Source organism: Bactrocera dorsalis, chromosome 1 (genome assembly GCF_023373825.1).
Source record: "Bactrocera dorsalis isolate Fly_Bdor chromosome 1, ASM2337382v1, whole genome shotgun sequence".
Classification (NCBI taxonomy): domain Eukaryota; kingdom Metazoa; phylum Arthropoda; class Insecta; order Diptera; family Tephritidae; genus Bactrocera; species Bactrocera dorsalis.
In genome coordinates, this window is record NC_064303.1 from 65,645,611 (window position 1) to 65,669,961 (window position 24,351).

At 35.5% G+C, this 24,351-nt stretch overlaps 1 protein-coding gene, 1 long non-coding RNA gene and 1 pseudogene across 2 annotated transcripts; 2 read left to right on the forward strand and 1 right to left on the reverse strand.

The window, feature by feature from the left end:
• Window positions 1–457: 457 nt before the first annotated feature.
• On the forward strand, window positions 458–2,500 carry LOC125775617 (probable deoxyhypusine synthase; annotated as a pseudogene).
• Window positions 2,501–6,564: 4,064 nt separating this feature from the next.
• On the reverse strand, window positions 6,565–7,414 carry LOC125775726 (uncharacterized). Its single transcript, XR_007421333.1, has 2 exons — window positions 7,066–7,414; window positions 6,565–6,989 (listed from the first exon to the last, which is right to left on the reverse strand). It is a non-coding gene; the product is annotated as an uncharacterized LOC125775726 (long non-coding RNA).
• LOC125775583 (uncharacterized) lies at window positions 7,412–11,262 on the forward strand. The gene is made up of 2 exons (XM_049446230.1): window positions 7,412–9,996; window positions 10,060–11,262. Exons 1-2 carry the CDS (start codon window positions 9,576–9,578, stop codon window positions 10,089–10,091), a joined length of 453 nt encoding a protein of 150 aa, XP_049302187.1. The 5' UTR covers window positions 7,412–9,575; the 3' UTR covers window positions 10,092–11,262.
• Window positions 11,263–24,351: the final 13,089 nt, after the last annotated feature.

The following is a 24,351-nucleotide window of genomic DNA, read 5'->3' on the forward strand; positions in this document are numbered from 1 at the left end:
GAATTTTTTTCTCCGCAGAAACCCTCTCTGAACCTCAACGAACATTTAAAAAAAAGAATTATCAAATTTGGTTCAGTCGTATGAAAGTTATGAGCGTACATACATTTTGGCGATTCATTTTTATTTATATATGTAGATGTAAAAATTATTATGTAATTTGAAATGTACAAATTTAATTGTTTATCTTTTTTGCTTTCTTTTAAATTTTAAAATTATTATTTTTAAGTTTGATCATTAAAAGAATTTATTTATTACTTAGGTTTTGCAAATTTTCTCAGTGTATTTTTTCAAAATATTTTATTTATTTATTTAATAAAATAACTTTCCTTAAATTTGAGTAAATTCTCTTTCACTTAAATTATTTACGTTAATTTAGTTCAACTTGGAGTTTTCTTCATTTATTCATTAACTTACATAAACTTATGGATGTGGCTGCTCCTCCTGGTGGTCCGGATGTCTTCCTTTTCGCTTTCTACTTGGGATCCTGTAACACACACTTCAGTTGGGGATGTTCTGCGGGCTGACCTGACAAAACGTGCAGTCCACCATTGGGTTAGCAGTTATTGGTAACCGACCTTTAAGATGTCTCCGTTCCAATAATTAGAACATTCCTAATAATTCATTTGGTTGTCCAACAGTATTGTTTTACACTCTGTTGGTCCCTGCTCGGGCGCCAGTTAATATTTTTAAAATTAAAATAAAACTTTTAAATTAGAGAAGTTGCTTTATTGAATGTTCTATCCACAGTATATACAGTAGATAACCTTTTCGTGGTAGCTTTCTGGGGGGTGAATAGCGGCCATCTTGGATTTTCAGTGGTAGCAACCTGTAGCAACGCAGTGCTGTATAAATTGAGGTAGTAAATACTTAGCAAATTTACTTTATTAAATAAAAAAAAAACTATAAATGTTGTTGCTTAATATAACAGAAAATTATTTATTAATGTTATATATTTACCAATAGGTGATTTAAATGCCATAGTGTGCAATATTTCGCCCATAAAAATATCATTTACTGATATTCAGATATTCTTTTTGTAGTGAGTTCTTAATAATAAAATTCAGCCCTGTTTTTAGATTTCTCGGTGGTGAATTTTCTTCTGAATGTATTTGTTTACATTTGACCGACAGAAAACATAAAAGGTGCAGCTTTCCATATTCGAACATTTAAACTAAATCAAAACAAAGTTTAGTTTGTATAAAGTTACTAAATATTTTATTTAAAGTTTAATAATTGGAGTGAACATAGGTTTTATACAATAGAAAATGTCCGTTGAACCAGATATCGCCAAAGAAGCGGTACTTAAACGAAGTGAAAAAATACACCTAAAACATACCCATTGTGCGGGGCTATGATTGGAATCAAGGAATTGATTACTCAAAATTATTTGAGTCGTATGTTAATACGGGGTTTCAAGCTACTAATCTTCGGTTGGCAATAAGAGAAATCAATCTAATGGTAATGTAACCATTTTATTATGGAAAAGTTTATGTATTTTAAAATATTCTTAGCTTGATTGTAGGCAGCAGCCGTTGAAACCTGAAGAAGCCGATTTGCATGAAACGGATGAATTCATTAGACGAAAACATAGCTGTACAATATTCCTTGGATTTACATCTAATCTAGTGTCGTCGGGATTACGGGAGACATTACGATTCCTCGTTGAACACCAAATAGTGGATTGTGTAGTAACGATAGCGGGTGGCGTTTATTAAATGCCTAGCTCTCACGTACATGTGATCATTCGAATTATCTGGCCGAGATTTAGGGGATCGTAATATAAATCGTATAGATAATTTGCTTGTACCGAACGATAACTATTGCAAGTTCGAGGATTGGCTCATGCCGCTACTTGATGAAATGGTTGAAGAGCAAAAAACGAAAGGCATGATTTGGTCTCCTTCTCGTATTATACAACGACTTGGGGAAAGGATAAACGACATCAGCTTAATATACTACTGGGCTGCGAAACATAAAATACCTGTATTTAGCCCTGCCCTTACAGATGGTAGCCTAGGTGACATGATGTATTTCCTCTCTTTCCGTCACCCCCCATTAGTGGTAGATATTTTGTCCGATTTGCGACGTCTAAATACTATGGCTGTGAAATCCACCAAATCAGGAATGATTATAATTGGTGGCGGTATTATAAAGCATGACATATGCAATGGGAATTTAATGAGAAATGGATTATTCCGTTTTTATTAACACAGCTTCAGAATTCGATGGCAGTGACAGTGGTGTTCGACCAGATGAGGCTATTTCTTGGGATAAAATAAAGAAAGAAGCTTCACCAGTTAAGGTGTATGCAGAAGCTAGTTTAGTAGTGCCATTGATTGTTGGTGTGACTTTTGTTAAAAGACATTTCAATACAAAAAAAGAAAACGAACCATGATAATAAATAATTGTAAAAAATGCAAATTGTGGACTTTAATTTGTAATAGTAAACGAACTTTTTAATAAAGCTTAGTCAATATGTATTTTTCATAAACTCTTTATTCCAACGAAATTAAACAAATTTTATTAACATTATAAATATTTTTAATAATTTATTTTTGAATCTTTAAGTTTTGCATTTTCCACACCACCCCAGAGGTTTGCAATAAGGCGCATTACATATTTCAGGTGTTCGGTTCCCCAGTAGGCCTATTTTCACCTTTACAACATAAAATAAACATAATTAATAATTTAAATAAAAATATTGCACAAAATAATTTAATAGGATTTTTAAGCTCCCACAATAGATGTATCCAAAATCCTATAACTCTACTAAATATATTAAAATACCGAAACTAACTTTTAAAAGGGGGAGGTAGTTACCTATGTGTATTGCACAAAAATTTGTTGTGCCGAAAATTAGGGTTGGCTGCCTGCTTATTAAAAATTCTTAAAGAAAAATATGTTCTAATTCTTATAAAAAAAAATTTTAGAACGTCGGGTTGTGAATTTTCGCAGCAATAAAAAGGCTCTACATCTCCCATCATACTATGTAATTTTTTTGAAAATCCTATAAGATGACAACAAGAATCAAAATTGTCATTCAATATAGCGTCAAGTTTCTTCAAAAAATCTGTGAAGGGTTCAGGAGCTTTTACCAGATTTGACGAATCGTACACTTTTTCTTTTGTAAAAGTGAATGCGTCTTCAGGGATCTGATCTTTTTCAAAAAGTGGCAAAGGTTGGGAACAATTATGCAATTTAAAATACATATAACCACAAGAATATGCAAATGAATTTCGCTGTAGGAAATCGCTTTCAATTACATCGATTTCGATACAATTCCTAACACTATAGGGGGCTATCTAAGAACGGTCTTAGCAAACCTTGAAATGTTTGCCAAGAACTATCCTGAATCAAAGGGTCATTACATACTCTTTCAAGGGTATTGAAAGAAAATAGCTCTAAATCTCTACCCTGCAGAGATTCACAATTGCCACGTGTCACGAATTTGACATGTCTAAGGCCCCAAGATTGGCGGAAAAGGTCAGAAAACATAGACGTAGTTGTTCTTGTGTTCAATCCTCCCCCTTTCCTAATCTGTCCGAAGTAGTGTTCTAGTTCGTCTTGGCAAAGTCTTCTTGTCTTGATATATTCAAATCCCTCCCGGGACAATATGCGCCACAATCGTCTTAAACTGCGAATGTTAAGAAGCCAACCTCTAATAAACGAAAATGTATTTGTGATATCTCGACCAAGCATATCACAAACGGTGATAGAGTTAAGTGCTTCTTCGGCTTCTACTAAAAAATTCATTTGATCTAAGCTGCCCGAAAAGGGTTCGCTATATTTTTTTAATGCTCCGAGGCATTTACTATTAAAAATATTGAAGAGTTGGTCGAAAAACAATACAAACTCCGCGGTATTTAAAAGGGTTTGGGACTGAGATGTATTTAGGTGACCCGTTGTATACATGGCTAACAAGGAATCACTTCTGCCCTAGCTTTTTCTGTTTCCCTAAAATAATCAAAACCCTCCTCTTGAGCAGCAAAATCCTCAGGTCCTAATCGAATTACCCCGTCATTTGCGTCCGTCTGTTCGACTAAGCTACCTATTTCAAACACTAATTTATTTTTTGGAATTACATCCACTGTGGGTGCGTACAAATTAGAATCGGGGACTGCCACTTTACTTAACCTTAATTTGTTCCTCATCCGGAACGAGAAATGGCGCTGGCAGGCGAATAGCTCCTTTTTTGGGGTGTCTGTTACCCCCAAAAGTTGCATCCATTTTCCTCGCCTATGAAAATTTTCATAAATTTAACGAAAGAATATAAAAGCAAAATGGTTAGTATAAAACAAACAAATCTGGGTTAGTTTTTTTTAAATAAAAATTAAAATGGTGGAAAAAAATGAAAACGCATGAAAAGCATTAAATGAATGCATGAAGTGAACCAACTTTTAGAGGAATCATTTAAAACCTCGCCGAAATTTTTAATAAACTATTTATATGTTTATTTTCATACAAAAAAACTTATCTTTTAAAAACTATCATATTATCTATGACTAATTTTTAAGGTTTAACAAAATGAATTACCTTAATTAATTAATACTATTTATGGTATTGATAATTTAAAAGTAACATGTAGTCATATTTTGTATAACTACGCTCTTATAAGTTAATATAATATTTACTTAATGAATTATATTTATAATTAAACACTTTCGAAACAAAAATTTTGTAAGCCTTTTGTTCTTTAACCTAATTAAAACTAATACAGTTTTCATTATACTTAAAAAAAGTTCTGAACTAAAACTGTATCCCGTAGGCCATCCCATAACCACTTCACTTAGGTAGTTTGTATTGGTGGAAAGGCTGCCTGTAAATAATACATATGTGGCAAAAAATGGTTTTGAATTAATAAAAAAGAGATTTTAAATTTTTATAATGCACACTTTTATGTATGCATAAGAACTAATAAGCATTAAGGGGCTATACCAGTGTGACACTTTCAAAAAATTGGTTTATTTCATTTTTTTTTTCATAGTTTTAACGACATTTTCAAAATTGCTGACATCAGAACTCAACGAGATATTGACCAATCGACTTCAAATTGAGTATTCTATAGTATATTATTTACTATAAATGACCTACGATCTTTTTGATTGGTTGAAAATTGCCAATTTGCCATTAAAAAAAACGACAATTGTTTACCTAAAAAAGACAATTTTTTCGGAACCTCCGAAGACCGCACATAACTTCGTTATTATTCAATATTTTTGTAAAAAAAAACTTAAAATATACCCGAAAATATACCTTATTGTGTCCAAAGAACTTCGAAATATTCGATTGAGTACTTTCTTTAAAAAATCACGAAATTCGCCTAATTTTCCATGGGTAACACTGGTATAGCCCCTTAAATATTTGATGAATGTACATATATACGCATATATATAAAAATTAACCCAAGTATCAATAAAAAACCTAACACATATTCCAAAATAAATTCATACCTTGCTAATTCTCGTTCCGATGGGAATTAGTAAAATGATTCAGCTGCCGCACATCCGCACACACAAGATTTCGGCATTCTTCTGTAAACAAAAACTTATTAAAAACTTCGACATATTTCTAATATTTTAATACACCTTACCTTAATCTAGTATTATTTCAGCAACAACACTTATCCACAATATAAAAAATATAATCTTATAATTAACACTAATATGTATTGTTTAAATCTTCAACATACATACGTTTGTGTTTAAACTCAATTTCCAATTGATGTTTTCCTATAACGGCTAACGAATTGTCAATTTGTACACATACATATGTCAAACGACAAATTACCACCCAGGATTGTATCCTACTGCATGCAAAAATTTAGAAATGCTTGAAGCGTGTTTAAAAATTGCTAAACAAAAAACAACTTATTTAACATCAAACAACAAGTAATATCCTAATAAAATTGAACAGAGATTCAAAATAATTCAATATAATCACTTAAATAACGTAAACACATGCATTATTTAATATATTTTAAAGTGTTGATCATCAAAATTTAAAATTTATATGTAGCTCAAATGCTAACACAAACCCCTGATTATCATGAAAGTAGCAAAAAAAGTGTTACACAACACCCTAAGATTTCTTAGAGGTGAGTATATGTACATATGTAAACAAAGCAAAGGTTATCTACTGTATATACTGAGCTGAGCGTGAAATAAAAATTATGCTCAAAACTATATATTCCCAGCGGGATACGGTAGACATTGGTAAGCGAGCAAGGTAAACGATGCAGCATGATTGTATCGCTTACCCCGACCGATGAAAATTAACACGGCGATGTCCTACGAAAAGTAACAGATCACCTCTTTCGCTTACCATAGGGACGAAGAATTCTTCGATGCCAAAGTAAACGAAGAATTCTTCGATGCCATAGTAAACGAAGAATTCTTTGATGCCATAGTTAACGAAGAATTCTTCGATGCCATAGTTCACGAAGAATTCTTTGATGCCAAGGTCAATAGGAAAAATTGCATATTCGTATGAAAATAAGTATTATGTGTACAAAAACTCACCTTATAGGCCACTCACACTTTTTGTTAAAAAGAGAAATGCACTGGATTCAATACAATCGTTATAAAGGTTTTATTTTATGCGAAATGCACTTAAAAATTGTTATAACAAAATGTGTTTAACTGAACTGAAATATTACAAATTGAAATAGTTTAAAAACGTTAAATACACATTATATACATATGTATGAATATATAAAATAATCAAAGGTTGAAAACAGCAGGTTTTAAAAAACGTTAAATATACATATATACAGACGGGTAACTAGCGGAAGGAACCGGGATGCTGCCAAAGCGGAGATGTTGGTCACTACTCATTTAGCCATTATTATTTTCTTTTATTTTTGTGGCTGAGTCGCTTTTCGTTTTTCTCCAAGCAACGAGACTTGAAGAAACGGCCTTTGGCGAGCTTGATACTTTTTTGAATTTGGTGAATATACTCCGATTCGGTGAAGCCTTTAACTTTCACACATTCTACAAAAAAATTTGAAAGGGTATGTTTATAAATTTGAAGCTATGTCCTTCAATGTTAAAAACAGAAAAAACTTACCAAAGAGTAACCAACTTTTTGCTTGATGATTTGACGAAATAATGAAAAAATTTACTTATGAATTTTATTCCACCAATTTGTATTTGTCGTTTTTCACGTACTTACTTGACTTGTAAATATGAACACAGTAGAATTTAGCCGCATAGCTTACTTTTATGCATTACCTGGTATCGAAGAATTCTACATAGAATTTTCTTCGAAGTATTCTTCAAAGAAAAATGTAAGCGAGAAACCATTATTCCGCATAGCTTAATTTTATGCATTACCTGGTATCGAAGAATTGTACATAGAATTTTCTTCGAGGCATTCTTCAAAGAAAAATGTAAGCAGTGAACCATTATCCCGCTGGGTTGCTCTAACAGACGTATGTTCGCTCTTTTGCTTATATTTTTATAAGTTTATATGAAAACATGTGTATTCGTATGAATTCTTTTTGTGCATATTAATGAATACTTGTGCAATTGAATAAATTTGAATTGTTTAAATGAGTTAAGCATCCGCCCACTCTACCCGGAATAACTGGCGCATCCTAATGCGCCTGTGCAATTCACCACAGATGATGATTACAACACAACTAAACTTTTTGTACACCAACACTGTCAACAAAAAGGATGGACAACGTGAAGGCAGGCTCAATTCGCCATAAACAATCCGTTCTAAACATTCAATTCGATCTTCACAAGCAGCACATGCAATTCGTCACATATACTGCGCACGTCTACTCTCCGCTTACAACCCCCGTCCCGCGCGCTACAGCAAGCTTTTGGTCAACAGCGAACTGACGCGCTATCCACATACGCTCGTTTATGCTGGTTCCCCAAATAATTGAACATTTAATGTAAATAAAATAAACTGTGTAAAAATACATATAAAGACTCGTAATAAATTATATTTTTTCATACTACTCAAGTAACCAGGTACTTTTATTTCAAATGTGCATGACATTGTATCTAATGGTTACAAACGTATTCATGGTCCTTCGAGCCTTACAGAAAGGCACTAGTGGAAAAACATAAACCACAATAAACAATATAAATATATTAATATATACTTGTGCAGTGCAAAAAACAAAAAAGTGCAGTGAACAAGCAGAAAAAAAAAAACAACCCAAGAAAAGTGTGCAGTGAGAAACAGAACAAAGAAAAAAAGAATAAAAAACAGTGCTGGCCCAACCAAAAAAAAAAAACAAACCCGTATACTTACATACAGTGAAACTTCTCTAACTCGAACTTCCGTAGCTCGAAATATTCTCTATATCGAATTTCCTTAAGAACAAAATACGTTTTTATAACATCACTATGTAATTTTTTCCCTATAAGTCGAATTTCTGTTACCCGAATATTTCTAAAACACGAACTAAAATGTCACAGAAACAGCGGCGGTAACCAAGCATAACTCGAATTTTTCGGGGAAACACCTACCGCAATTTCGTGGAATTACCGAGCTGCGAGTCGGCGACAGATAACGACTTGAATTTTAAATTTCTTAGCAAGCGTCGCACGCACTTACATAAGATTATATCAGTTGTTGTTAGAACGGTGGTGAAAATTGTCAATTTTTGTAGTGATATTGGACTAAAATGACATCAAAACGAAGTGTAAAGTGTTTAACGCTTAAGGAAAAGTTCAAACTAATTGCCGAGGTAGAAAAGGGCGAAAACAAAAAAAAAACATTGCACAAATGTTTGGGATTCCTCCTAATACGTTATCAACCATTTTGAAAAACAAAGACAAACTTTTAGAACAAAAAGGTGACTATAATTTTAACTCCAAACGAAAAAGGATTACAACTTGCGTCAATAATGATGTTGATCAAGCTATGCTTAAGTGGTTTACTACCGCACGTGAGAAAAATCTTCCTCTCTCGGGAACCTTAATCAGAGAAAAAGCTAAAGAATTTGCGGTTGCTTTGGGTCGCGAAAATTTTTCTGCTAGTGTAGGGTGGTTAGATAAATTAAAAAAAAAGGCATAATATCGCACAAATGTCGATTTCGACTTTCTCCTTCCGCCGATTTACAGTCTAGTGAAGATTGGAAAAAAAACGTTTTGCCAGATTTAATCAGACAATACCACGAAAACGATATTTTTAATGCAGATGAAACGGGCATTTTTTTAAATGTTTACCCAATAAAACATTAGCCTTTAAAGGTCAAAAATGCTTTGGTGGCAAAAAACAGCAAGGAGAGAATTACCATTATGGTTGCAAGCAATATGAGTGGTTCAGAAAAGTTGAAATTGCTAGTTATCAGTTATCGGCAAGTCAAAAAACCCACGTTGTTTTAAGGGTATAAAATCACTTGATGTGGACTATGAGTACAACAAAAAAGTGTGGATGACAAGTGAATTTTATGATAAGTGGCTCAAAAATCTAGATAAAGTCTTTGTTGCCCAAAATAGAAAATACTACTGTTCGTTGACAATTGTCCCGCACATCCTAAAAATGTACAAGCAAATTTAAAAAACATTAAACTGCAATATTTTCCTCCTAATTTGACGTCTGTTCTACAACCAATGGACCAAGGGATTATTCAAAATCTCAAGCAACATTATAGAAAACGAATTGTGATGAAAGTTTTGGCCCATATGGAAGAACCAACTCCTACGACTGTGTCGTTACTTGACGAAATCAGGGATCTAAGCAAAACCTGGAATTTGGGTGTAAAACCACAAACAATCAGCAATTGTTTTAGAAAGCCTGGTTTTGCTAAAGGTGAGTTAATGCAGAATGCTACTACGGATGACTGGGATGAAGAAGACGATCTTCCATTGTCTGAATTGAAACAAATTTGGACCACATATCGAACGGCAATGGGAACCGATAATGTGTCTTTTGATGATTACGTCGATATTGACGATGGTGTGCAAACAATGGGATTCCCAACAGATGACATTTTAGATAGCGTCATGGAAAATCTAGTTCCTTCTGGAAAAGGTAAGTCTAAAGTAAAATTTGTAAAATGTAGCATTGTTCAACACAAATAATCTATTGTTTCAGACTTAGAGGAGGAAGTCTCTAGTGAAAGCTAGGTTGAAACAACAACTGAAACTATACCCACATTTAATCAAGCGTATTCTGCTATCCAGACCCTAAGAAATTTTACTTCGTCGAAAGAAAATGTTCCCAATGCAGTACATGCGTCAATAAATGTAGTGGAACATTTTATAGAGAAAGAGAAATGGTCCGTATTTAAACAAAAAAAAAATTACCAATTTTTTCCAATAAGAATTTATATACATTTATTTATATACTACATATATATTACAAACTGTCTTTTTAAATAAACATGCTCATACATACATATGTGAATAAATTTGAACTCAACTTAGTGTATTTTCCTTAATTCGAATTTTCCGTAACTCGAACTCAACTTTCTGTCCCTTGGACATTCGTGTTAGGGAAGTTCCACTGTATATACATATAATAAACAGAACTAATAATCAGTAAAGGTGCAGTGCAGTACATTTAAAATATTGTATATACATAAAGTGGAGAGAAAAGGTGAAGTGACAACGACAACAAAACGAACAAAAAACAATTTCAACAAAGACAACAGCAACAAACTAACACGCGTTACCTAAAACAAAACGTCAACTAAATAATTAATCGTGCGCGAAAACGAAATTTAAACAATAAGCTTAAACGCAAATCGGGCGCGAAAAAACTAAAATAAAAAACCTAAATACAAACAAAAACAAAAAAACGGGCGCGAATCTAAACATCAAATTGTTAAACAACAAAATAGCTGGAAGACTTCAGAAGAAAGGAGATTCAATATTATACCCTACAAAGCCCAAAGTGAGCGTATTCATTTCATATAAGAACATATACTTAATTTATACTGCGAATATGTATGAATGTAAAAATTACAGATCTAAATGTAATGCCTGTAATAACAAAAAAAAAATATATATATTTACCAAACTGTTAGAAAATTCGAAAACAGTTCGGTAAAATCAACAACTTAACCTTTGTGTATTCAAACACACTTTTTCCAGCAACACTCTTTATTCTAAGTATTTACTTCCAAACATTTTTGGGTAACATCCCTCTGTTTTATAAAAAAGTAAGCAGGACTGAAAAAGAGAGAAAAACAAATAAAAAATAAACACAAACATTCATACATACATACATATATGCATATTAAAATACCATATACAAAGTACACGTATATACTTACAGGCATAACCCACTTACTTACCGAACAAGTGTGATTTTATATGCTAAATTATATATTTACAATTACAAGGGATTTTTTTCTATTCCGATTTCGTGCCCTCTCTCTATAGCGAAATAATATAAAAACGCTTACATACAAACATACGTCATACAAACTGACTGGGCTATACCCTAAATACATTGGGTCTATTAGACATTAAACTTGTGCAAAAATATTTTAAAAAAAAAGGTTGCCTATCATGTAAAAAATAAATAAAAATATTAAGTGAAATTACCAGTAAAATAAATTATACCAACAAATACTTAATTTATTCAAATCTAACAATTAAACAAAAACGCAGCTCAACATTAATAAATAATTGAACATATATTATATTTGCATACATATTCTTAATATACAAAAACATATTCACAGAACCGCTAACATACATATTACATGCCTATAACAGCATACATTATTACAACATTTTGATTACTATACATACTTACATACACACTTATGTATGCATAGGGAACATACCTGCACATCACTTATTTCGTTTTTTCCGCTCGCTTCGCAGTACGAACATACATATATACATGTACCACCGTATATGCAAACATACATACATCTTATATTAAAACATAAAAGTTCAAAGTCCATATTTGCAATTATCCGGCAATACCTCTTGTTCTTTGGCAAACAAAAACAAGTAGGATTGTGGACAAAAAGCTAATTGATCTCTCTAACGAGCTCTCAATTGCTTACGAACAAAGCATAACAAACAATTCGTGCATACTTATGTACCAAGCATATTGATCTCTTCGACGAGCTCTCAATTGCACAAAACATAAGCAACTTCATAAGCACATACAAACATACACATAAGTCCAAGTATTAGGGTGTACCTATATACAAAATATTCGGACATAAAATATTTTAATTGATAAAAAGTACGTTTTCTACTAAAATAAATAAATAAAATTATTTCGCAAAAATGGTTAACAACAACAATGATCAAAATACACCTGCAGGAGCTACACGCCCAAAACAGGTTGCTAAATTTATTACAGAAAGTGGCAGTTTAACAAGATACTGCACTAGATTTGCCTCTTCACCGATTCAAGAAAACTCTGAATCGTTATTAGAAATAAAAAGTCAAAATCTTAAAAATTTCTGGTCTCGTCTCCAAGCGGCTCATGACGCCATAGTAGAATCTGACGATTCAAACGTACCACAAAATTTGAAACAATCGGCTTACGCATTATATGAAAACTGCTTGGACCAATATGAGGAAACAAAAGCTATGATCTCCGATCAATTAAAGCTAATTAAAGCAATTGTCCCTACTCTCCACAGTAGAGTAGAGCTGCCACAAATGGACAGTCACGAGGCAAGTTTAGGCATCCACCTCGAGTTGCCTGCATGTGATACAGAAACGTTTTACGGAGGTTATGAAGAATGGCCGTCCTTCCGGGACATGTTCACAGCCGTTTACATCAACCATCCACAACTATCAAAGGCACAAAAACTGTATCACCTCCGATACAAAACAAAAGGTCAAGCAGGCGAAATAGTAAAACAGTTCGCTCTCAATGACGAAAATTTCAATTTTGCTTGGGAAGCTCTAAAAGCACGTTACGAAAACGAAAGAATACTGGTCGAAAAACAAGTAACGACACTAATGAACTTGCCAAAAGTTAAGAAAGGAACAAGTGTAGAATTCATCAAACTCGAATCCACTGTTTCAAATTGTTTGTCGGTTCTATCGACATTAAATATTCCCACAGACAGCTGGGACCCAATTCTGGTAAACATTTGCACCGCCGCATTACCAGAAAAGTCGTTACTTTTATGGGAGCAATCGCTCTCATCACGAAAAAAGTGCCCAACGTGGCAACACATGAAAGATTTTCTCACCACCCAATATGAAATTGCGGAAAGGTTAGAAGAAAAAATAATAAAAAATAAGAATATTAAACACGACCTCAATGTAAGCTTCAATAGACCCCAAGCTAGAAGCAAAAACAAATCAAACAGAATTTTTAACAATACACAATCGTTCACATCCGAACAAAGAAAATATACGTCATGCGAACTATGCACAAGAGGGCATAAGCTTAAAAATTGCGAGAAGTTTAAAAAATTATATATTAACGAAAGGAACAACTTTGTCAGATCAAAAAGACTCTGTACAAACTGCTTGTCCAATGCACACAATCTTAAAAATTGCAAAAGCAAATTTAATTGCTTATATTGTCACAAAAGACACAACTCAATGCTTCATTACAGCAGATATACTATCTCATCCCAAAGAAGCGCTTATAAATCAAGAACCACGGGTTTAATTGCAAAAGCAAATCCCGAAAAACAAAATTCTAAAAATAGCCAAGAGACACCATGTTGCTCAAAGGCTCAAAAAGTTCAAACGCTACACAGTACAATACAAAATGCACTAGTTACAGAACTGGTCCCCACCATACCAACTGAAGTTGAGTATAATAAAAACAAATACCTTAATTCACAATTAAGGAAATGTCAAAATTTAAGGAAATTTCCCCCCATAAATGCTCAATCAAATAATGGCCGGTACGTCGTACGACTACCACTAGAGCCACAATTTTCCAATACTCCACAAATTGGTACAAAAAACAAAGTCAGAGTTACCTCTGACAGTCCAAATTATTAAAAGCATATACAACTTTTCGGCCCCGCAGGATGGCTTTCGCCAATGATGAAAAAAAATCCTAGAGCGGTGGCGGGCTACTAAACGCCAAATTAGTGCATAAGCACTTAAACATAAAATATAGCAAAAGTGTCTCAAAAGTAAAAACACAAAAAAAATCGACACTTTTCATACAATATTGCCCCACAGAGGCCTAAATTGTAAAATAGAAAAAAAAACTAACAAAAGTAGATATCGCTCTTATCGCACCTACATAAGCGCTCCTCATAAGGGTAGTTGGTGAGAATCTGTTGTAAAGCATGAACATCCCACTTAAAAAATTCTAATTCTAATGAAGCCGTTCGCAATTACCGGCCACTCTCTCGCAAGATCCCTCTATTGGCACAGCCCTAACTCCAGGGCTAGGGAGTACCCATTCTGGCCATATCTGAGCCAGGCGTGGAGTTACGATCCTTCATAAGCCAAGAATAAATTAAATGCAAACAATTGCCGATAATACATAAAAGGCAAATACTAAGCAACCGGTATACCATACCGATGAAGTAAGAAATTTAAAAAACCGCAAATAAAATGAATAAAAGCAAACAACGCATCCACATGTTTACTTTAATAATAAGTCGGATAAACCCGCAAAATATAAGAAGTAGCCATATGCACCTAAAAGTAAATAAATAACAAATATTATGTTTAAAACCAAAGGCATTTTCTGGATTTATAGCATGTATTCTGCGCCCTCGGCAACTCTACTAGCAGTACGCCGAAATACATGCAGTAGCATATATGTACATACGCAATACTAGGCAAAATATTTGCCTAGGGGCCCAGGATGTTTAAATGAGTTAAGCATCCGCCCACTCTACCCGGAATAACTGGCGCATCCTAATGCGCCTGTGCAATTCACCACAGATGATGATTACAACACAACTAAACTTTTTGTACACCAACACTGTCAACAAAAAGGATGGACAACGTGAAGGCAGGCTCAATTCGCCATAAACAATCCGTTCTAAACATTCAATTCGATCTTCACAAGCAGCACATGCAATTCGTCACATATACTGCGCACGTCTACTCTCCGCTTACAACCCCCGTCCCGCGCGCTACAGCAAGCTTTTGGTCAACAGCGAACTGACGCGCTATCCACATACGCTCGTTTATGCTGGTTCCCCAAATAATTGAACATTTAATGTAAATAAAATAAACTGTGTAAAAATACATATAAAGACTCGTAATAAATTATATTTTTTCATACTACTCAAGTAACCAGGTACTTTTATTTCAAATGTGCATGACATTGTATCTAATGGTTACAAACGTATTCATGAATTAAATTACTTTTTCAAAGCAATATTCGTAGTTAATGTGAAAAATCTATTTTTTAATTATTTTTGTATTTGATATATTCATACTTATGTGCATACTTCATTACATACTTATATAACAAGCTATCATACAATTACAATAGTGATAAATGTATGTACATGTATCATGACCATACATACATACATATGTGCTTATGTTCGCTTTCGCCAATTCAAATCATATTATCACTTATCAATAATAACATGTGCGCGCTGCTCATATGTACTTACATACATAAATATAGATAGAATAGATAGTGTTGAGTGAAGTGGAAGTGTTTTTTGCGCTCTTGGATTGTTCACGGAATAATCCCAGTTTTCACAGTGACAGCACACTAGATTTTGTCTTAGCATTTGCCGGAAGTCCGGAGGATTCAAGTGGATAATAAGCCTAGAGAAATAGATAAGTACAATTTGTTTTAAATTTAAAATTTATCTGTACATACCTGTCCTTTTTCGTGGCAAAGCTGCAAATTTTTTAGTTTTAATTCTTTTTTCATTTCCCCTACTAACAGCAAATCACATCAAAACGTGCAAATATTTTTTTTTTAATCTGCCGTTTTTTTGATTAATCAGCTGTTCTCCGTTTTCGTTTTCTCCCTTTTTTCGTTTTGCTTTTGGGTTAGGCGTTTACAACCATTGAAAATATAAGTAAAGTTGTAGCCGTAGGGATTGAACATACTGATTGACTGGTGTACCCAGACTATTTTCCCACTGAGGTATGGCCTCTGAGAATAGTATGGGGCGTACACCCGAGAATCCTTTTCGGAGGAATTCTAAAATTTTGAGAACGCCTCCTAACAGCGGAAATGAGGAATCCACTGCTGCCGGATCAACAATTAGTGATGAAACTGCTGACCGAGTAAGCAGAAGTGAAGAGAATTCATTAAATAATGATAATTCCAACCATTTCATCAAGCTGGGTTGTAGAATTAAAGAGTTGGAAAATATGATGGCTGGTCAAAGGCACGTAAATCAAGCTATGCGCGATTTACTGAGTAGCATAATGAGCTTATATAAAAAAGCCGAGAAACTGGAGAAAAAATTATGGTTGAGAAAGCACCTAGCTGTCTCATATTTTTAAAGAGATGAATACCCCAAAGCGGCTGCGTGAAGCATCGGGTGACCTACCCCCAACGAAAAAACCGAAAAAAGCCACTGAGAAGGTGCAACAATTGACCAGTGAGCCCACAAAAGTAATACAGGAAAATATTACGGGTCAACATGGCGCAGGTGAAAAATGGGTGGACGTTGTGAAAAGGAAGAAACTGATTCAGAAGAAAATTAGAATGAAACCGGACGCCATCATTATAACTAAAAAAGAGGGACAAGACAAGAGAGCCGAATCATTTAAAACAGCCTTAGAAGGAGCGGTGGGTGAAATGGCGCTGATACAGCCAAAAACCCATAACGTTACAATAGTGTGTAAGGAATTGGGCGAAATTACAATACCGGAAGAAGTCTGCGGGGCACTAAAAAAAGAGTGTGGGTTCCAAAACCTGGAGAAATCAAGCGTAAAAATATGAGGAAAACCCGAAGTGGCACACAAATAGCTCTTATTTGTCTGCGCGCTCAAGACGCTAAAGTTGCACTAAAATTGGGCAAAGTGAAGATAGGGTGGTCCGTCTGTCGTATTAGAGAATACTCACCCATTACCTGATGTTTTAGGTGCTTTCAACTGGGTCATATAGCACACAAATGTGTCAGTCAGACTGATCGGTCAGCCCTCTGTACACGCTGCGGAGCTGCAGAGCACGTAGCAAAAGTGTGCAAATATGCCCTGAGCTGTATGCTTTGCAAAGGAGAGCACTCCGTCTTAAGTACGACTTGTCCGAAGTACGAAGAAATGATGAAAACAATGAAAAAATGAGGTTGTTACAGCTAAACCTTAATCACTGCGCTGCAGCACAAGATCTGCTAAAACAAACAGTTCAAGAAGAGAACATAGATGTCGCCTTACTAAGCGAGCCATATAGACAGTGTTCGGAAAGCTCTTGGTGTAAAGATAAAAGTTGCAAGGCAGCAATATGGGCCTGCAAGGAACATGCATTCTCATCCCGCTCCAAAGAAGCTCATAATGGCTTTACATGGGCGAAGATACAAGGTATATATTTTGTAAGCTGCTATGCTTGTCCTAGCGAAACAATTAAAGAATTTGAAGATTTTATCCTGGAGTTGTCTCTAGAGACCAGAAACAAATCGCCAATAATAACAGCGGGTGATTTTAACGCATGGTCTATTGCTTGGGGTAGCAGAATTACAAATCATCGTGGTCGCCTCATTCTAGAATTTTTGAGTCAAACAAACCTCACGATTCTAAACAATGGCACAACAAATACGTTTCAAAAGGGTAATAAAGGTTCTATAATAGACCTAATGTTTGCGAACGACACGCTTAGCAGACATATTAAGTGGAAGGTATCAGATATTTACACAAATAGCGGCCATATGGCTATAATCGCTGATGTTTCGTTATTCCAAGAAAGGGAACTGTTTCAGAGAAATACCTCTCGAAAACGTAGTTGGCGTGAAAAGGAATTTGATACTGACGTCTTTGAGAGCGTCTGGAGTGCGGCAAAGGCACCAGGCGAAGACGCCACCAACCTATTATCCGCTGTGCAGAAGGAACTAGTTGCAGCATGCGACGCAACTATGCGCAGGACGAGATACAATAGCAATCGAAAGCCGGTATACTGGTGGAGCGACGAAATTGCCAAGCTGAGGAAGCTCTGTCACTTAGCTAGACGTCGCGCACAGAGAAACCAGGGAGGGGAAAACGAAATCCGCCTCAGAGAAGCATTTAAATGCCAAAAAAAGCTCTTGAAGTCAGCCATTATCCGTAGTAAGAGATCCTGTTTCGAAAAGCTATGTGAAGAACATAGACCCCTGGGGATTGTATGTCGAAATTCAAAAATAAGTCGCAGCAACCTAAGAACGCATTGCTTATGAAAAATACTCTCGACGCGTTATTCCCGATACATGCCTCCATTTCTTATATTAAGCGAAACAAAGCTACGGAGCCACCCCTATTAGTCACAGAAGACGAACTATTGGCTATTGCGAAAAATATTAAAAACTCCAAAGCGCCTGGAATAGATGGTATACCAAATAGAGCCTTTAAAGAAGCCATAACTCTTAGACCCAGTTTGTTTGTTAACATGTACAATGCGTGTATATTAGAAGAGGTGTTCCACGATCCGTGGAAGATACAGCGCCTGGTTCTACTCCCGAAACCAAACAAGCCACCAGAAGAACCTTCATCTTTGCATGCTCAACACGATTGGGAAAGTGTACGAAAGCATTGTAAGAAACCGCTTGGAATTAGCAATCTAAAAAGCCGGCGGATTATCAGAGAGACAATACGGCTTCATAAAAAAGACATCCACTATTGACGCACTATGAGAAGTCGTTGATATTGCGAAATGTGCTGTAAATGGCAAAAGAGGGAAAGGTGGCACAAAAAAGCACTGCGCGCTGATTACCCTGGATGTCAAGGATGCCTTCAACTCGGCGAATTGGGCAGACATAATCAATGCCCTGGATGAAATACGGGGCCCTGAATACCTCATAAATATAATAACGAGTTATTTTAAAAACAGAAAGCTGATTTTTGATACGGATGAAGGCACCAAGAGCTACTCTATCACGAGCGGAGTACCCAAAGGCTCAATGTTAGGCCCACTATTATGGAACCTTATGTATGACGGGGTGCTAAGAAGGCAGCAACCAACAGACGTGAAACTAGTAGCTTATGCGGACGATCTCATGGTGGTAGCAGTCGCCAAACAATTAGCCGACCTGAGAGATAAATGCAATGAGTGCATAAATAATCTACGTCAATGGTTCTCTTCTATGAGTCTGAAACTGGCGGAGGAAAAAACAGAAGTTTTACTGATAAGCACTAGGAAGATAGAAGAACGAATAGAGCTCACCATTGGGGAATGCAAGATTACCTCGCAGCCGCAATTGAAGTATCTGGGAGTAATATTAGATTCGAAATTAAAATTTAAAGAACACTTGGAGTATTCTTCTGCCAAGGCAAACAAAATTTATAATGCCCTATCGAGAATAATGACCGATATAGGCTGTGTGCGTTCCAGCCAGAGGCAATGAGTTCCGTAATACTGTATGTGGCACCAGTATGGATACAGGCAATGGATATGAAAGTGTATGCTAAACAAATAATTGAAGTGCATAGACTTTCTGCAATTCGGGTAATAACTGCTTTCCGGACTATATCAACGGACGCTGCTGAAGTATTAGCCAGCATGCCGCCCATTGACATCCAGGGAGATGAACTCGAGCGTTTAAATCAATTATCAATGCCTAGAACAGTATCGGCAAAGACAGAGGAGAGAAACAAGAGCACTAAAATGTGGCAAAAGCGGTGGAATTACTCATCCAAAGGGCGCTAGACCCAACGACTTATACCGGACATCCACTCGTGGATACAGACGACATGGGGTCCTGGATTTTCATCTGACCCAAATACTTAGTGAACATAGGTGCTTTAGAAGCTTCCATTACCACAATGAAATCAGTCCAAACTGTTTCGAGGTGTACAGAGTATATAGAAGACTCTAAACATGTATTATTTTATTGCCCTCGATTTTAGATTACAAGGAAAAACTAAAAACCACACTCGGTGGTAGTTTTACGATCGATAATTTAACGACACTCATGCGTAAGTCGTCTGATAAATGAAAGCTGTCAGCGAAGCGTCAGCATTCATAATGACCAAACTGAGATCCGTGGGAGAATCCTGAGTTGGGAGTTGGTTAAGTTTAGCGGATTAAAGTTCCGCACTTCGGCTTTCGATGCTTCCCCCTACTTAAAAAAAAAATACATAAATATGTGCGTATGATATTGGCACACAAATAACGCATACACAACATACATACTTATATCCGTTCACATGTAGATACGTCACCCGCAAAAACTACAAACATTGCTTTACAAAAACAAGAATCGTTTGAAATAGCATCAGCAGCGTCACAAGTCAATATGGCAGCCAAATAGTCGATGCCCAAATTTGTAGAAAAACTCCTGACAACAATATTTTCATTCAAGAACGCAAGCACCCTTTCAACAGTCAAACTAGCTTCATTCAACAAATACCATTTTATCTCCCCGAGCATGCCTTTGCCTACAGGCGTCTTTTCGCGACGGTGACAAAAGCTAAAAATCATAAATTGAACAATTTCTGATATTTGTATGAGAAGGAAAAAGCGACAACCCCGCAAATATAAGTATAGAATAAAATTCAAGTCAAGAAATGTATCAAAGAAAATATTCATTATTCCTCTGATTTATGTGTACAGTCAATCCCGGTTAAGTAGTACTCCGCTTAAATAAAAATCAAATCCCTCACTCACCACTCTTAACAGCCTATATGACTACATATATCTTCCTGCATCTCAGGGTTTGTTTTTGGAATACATACGTAGAAATTATTGTTGTAGAAATTATTGCCATACTACATTTTTATTTTTAACAAACTACAAAAATCTGTATCTTTGATTGTGGCACATAACCGGGATTGACTGGAATGTAAAAAATATTTTTACGCGGCTTGCCAAAATCTGCGTCGATATGTATGCACGCTCATACAAATACATACATATTTACGCAAGTTTGTTGGTAAAGCCGTTAGAGCGGCAAGGGAAGCGGTGACAATAGACGATCGTTTGCTTAATTTTTCGGCACAGCTCGGATTTTCTACCAACAACACAATGCTGTGTCGACAGAATGACTCGTTGACATGAAAGCAAAAAACGCGAGCTTCGCCATTGGTTGTCGGTGTCAACGGAGATTTCGCATGAAGCATTGAGTGTACATATTTACATACATATGTTGCATTTAGACAAATTTACAAACATTGTCCCTGTGGTCTGTCATATTTGTTTACATGCACACATAATTATATATGAGCACATGTGCGACCGCTTGGTCTTTTAACATAATATCAAAACTTTTAATAACCAAAGCAAATATACATACATATGTATATTTTTATATAAATTAAACCATTAGTTTGTGGTTTTGATTAAAAAAAAAGCGATAGCGGACTCGCGTCCACGTCTTTATTATAAAAATGTTGTCTTAAGACTGAATACAATTTTTACCTTAAGTCTAAATTAAATTGCGGGAATGGCTTCAATTGTTTTTGCTTCGATATTGCTAAATATTTTTTTTTATTATTTCATTTTATTTACAATCTGTCATGTGACAATAAGCAAATTTTATTATACCTAAGATTCACTTTGATGCTAAAATTGCAATTTGTCCCTTAAATACATAAAGGCATTTGAAGTATAAGATTTGTACTATATATGTATCACAATTCACTTAATTTAGTATTATATATACTTTACAAAGTAATTAATTCAGTTAAACTTAAAATCTAAATGGTAAGTCTAAGGGATGTAGCCTTTGCAGTCGGCGAGTATCTTCACTGTTGTCCAGTAGGTTAATGGCATGTATGTTGGGGTGGCAGTTTAGGCGATTAAGATATCTTGAACTGAGTTTCTGAATCTCGCTCTTCACCATATTTATTTCAAGATCTTTGTGTAAGTTAATATTTCTGATGTACCATGGAGCGTTTGCAATCAACCTGAGTGTTTTCGACTGATATCTTTGTATTACTTCTACGTTCGATTTACTTGCAGTTCCCCAGATTTGTATTCCATATGCCCAAATCGGTTTTAGAATGCTTTTATATAGGATCACCTTATTTTTTAGACTAAGTTTTGATTTGGGACCCAGTAGCCAGTACATTTTTCTCGTCTTGATTTTTAACTGATCTCGTTTAATTTTTATATGTTGTTGCCATGTTAGTCTTCTGTCTAAGTGCATCCCGAGGTACTTAGTGCTAGTGCATTCTGGAATAATTGTTTGATTGAGATTGACGCTGGGGCAATCTCCTGCTTTCATGGTGAATGTAACATGCGCTGATTTTCTTTCATTTACCATAATGTTCCAATTTCGAAGCCAAGATTCAACTGCGTTCAGTTGTTTTTGAACAGTTTCAGACGCTTCGTTTGCAGAGAAAGCAGATGCAAGAATGGCGGTGTCGTCCGCATATGTGGCAACAGTTATATTTTCATCGTTTATTATTGGCATATCGGCAGTGAAAATCGTGTACAGCGTTGGGCCTAGCACGCTGCCTTGCGGAACGCCTGCTTTGACTTCGTATATGTCGGAAGTCTCATCATTAATTCTAACGTAAAAATGTCTGCAATCTAGGTATGACCGAAGAAATAGGTAGAATTGAGCTGGTAGTTTCATTTTTATTTTATATAACAACCCCTCATGCCAGACTCTATCGAAGGCTTGTTGAATGTCTAAGAAAACTGCCGAACAATACTGTTTCTCTTCGAGACATTTTAGTATGGTTTTTACGATTCTGTGGCACTGTTCAGGGGTTCCATGTAGTTGCCTGAATCCAAATTGATGGTCTGGGATAACGGATAAGGAATCCAAAACTGGCAACAATCGACGAAGAAATATTTTTTCGAATATTTTAGAGAATATTGTCAGCAAACTTATTGGTCTGTAAGAGGTTATTTCGTTCTCGGGCTTGTTTGGCTTCGGAATCATTATAATTTCGGCACATTTCCATTGCGTAGGAAAGTGACTTAGCCTAAAACCACAATTAAAGATTAAAACTAAGAATAGCAGGCATTTATTTGGTAATTGTTTGATTGTCCATGCATCAATATTATCTGGGCCAGGCGATTTAGAAATTTTCAACTGTGATACTTCTGATTGTACTTCAGTCAGTTTAACGTAATATATTGGTTTATCCATTTGACATGGATTCTCAAGAAAAGTCTGAACATTTTGGCGCTGATGTTCAGTATTGAGAGCAAAAGGCTTGAAAGTGTTCGCAAGGTGGTTGCCAAAAGCGTCGGCTTTTCTTTTGTCAGATCTACACCAAGAGTTGTTTTCATCTTTTATCGGTACCTGTCGCTTTGGAGGACGTTTCAGGTATTTAGTAGCTTTCCACAGATTGTATTCATCGTTTTTATTTGGATCAGCATTCTTAAGAAATTCTGCAATAGATTCTTCTTTCAGCTCTGCCAACTTGGATTTTAATTCTTTAATTGCTTTGTTTAGCCTGGTTTTGTCAACCGGATTTCTGCTATTCTGCCAGATCCTTCGAAGTCGTCTTTTGTTTTGTACCATCTGCGTTACTTCATCTGAATATGGCACATTGTTGGTAGAGTATGGTTTCGATGAATTAAGAGGAGAAGCTAACGAAGCGGCTTGATGTATTTTTTGGGTGAAGTTTTCCACAGCGTCATCTAAGTCTCGTTTTGTTGTTATTTCCATGTTTAGGTTTACGTGGGACTCCAGTCATGTTTGGAAAAATCGTATGTTCGACCTTTTAGTTAAAGAACGCTGCTTTCGGGATGTGACAACAACAGGCATATTCATATTGATAATGAGAGCGGAATGGTCTGAGCTCATATCTTCATTATTCGAAATTTCTAGATGATGTGAGTTTATGCCGGTATAAACTGCGAAGTCAATTAGATCCGGAATTTTGTTGGGATCAGTCGGCCAGTATGTAGGTCTGCCAGCAGATAAAACATTTAAGCTTTTTTGAGAAACACACTTGTACAGTTCGCGGCCTTTGGGATTCGTAAGGCGTGAACCCCACCATGGATGTTTGGCATTGAAATCACCTCCTGCTAAAAATCTGGGACCCATTTTGTCGAAAAACGATTTAAAAGTTTCTTTGCTTATATTGAATCGAGGTGGAAGATATAAAGAAGTTATTACAATCGCTCCACTGCCGGTGTGGATTTTCAAAGAAGCTGCTTGAATTGATGGTACTGAAACTGGCTCTAAAACGATGTGTTTTAGTGATGATTTTATAAGAATTGCCGAATCACCATGTGCTTTACCGTCGGGGTGGTTTGAAGTAATGAGATCGAATCCATTAATTTTAAAATAGGACTTAGCGGTAAAGTGGGTTTCTGAAACCAGTAATATATCTATATTGTTAGTTTTTATAAAATATTCAACTTCCAGTCTATGGCTGCTTAGTCCATTGGCATTCCAAATCGCTATTTTTA

Bases quoted from the DNA above. Each gene is read 5' to 3' on its own strand.
- LOC125775583 (XM_049446230.1), top strand. From the start codon at position 9,576: ATGGACCAAGGGATTATTCAAAATCTCAAGCAACATTATAGAAAACGA. The intron at 9,997-10,059 runs GTAAGTCTAAAG...CTATTGTTTCAG, and splicing joins TCTAGTTCCTTCTGGAAAAG to ACTTAGAGGAGGAAGTCTCT.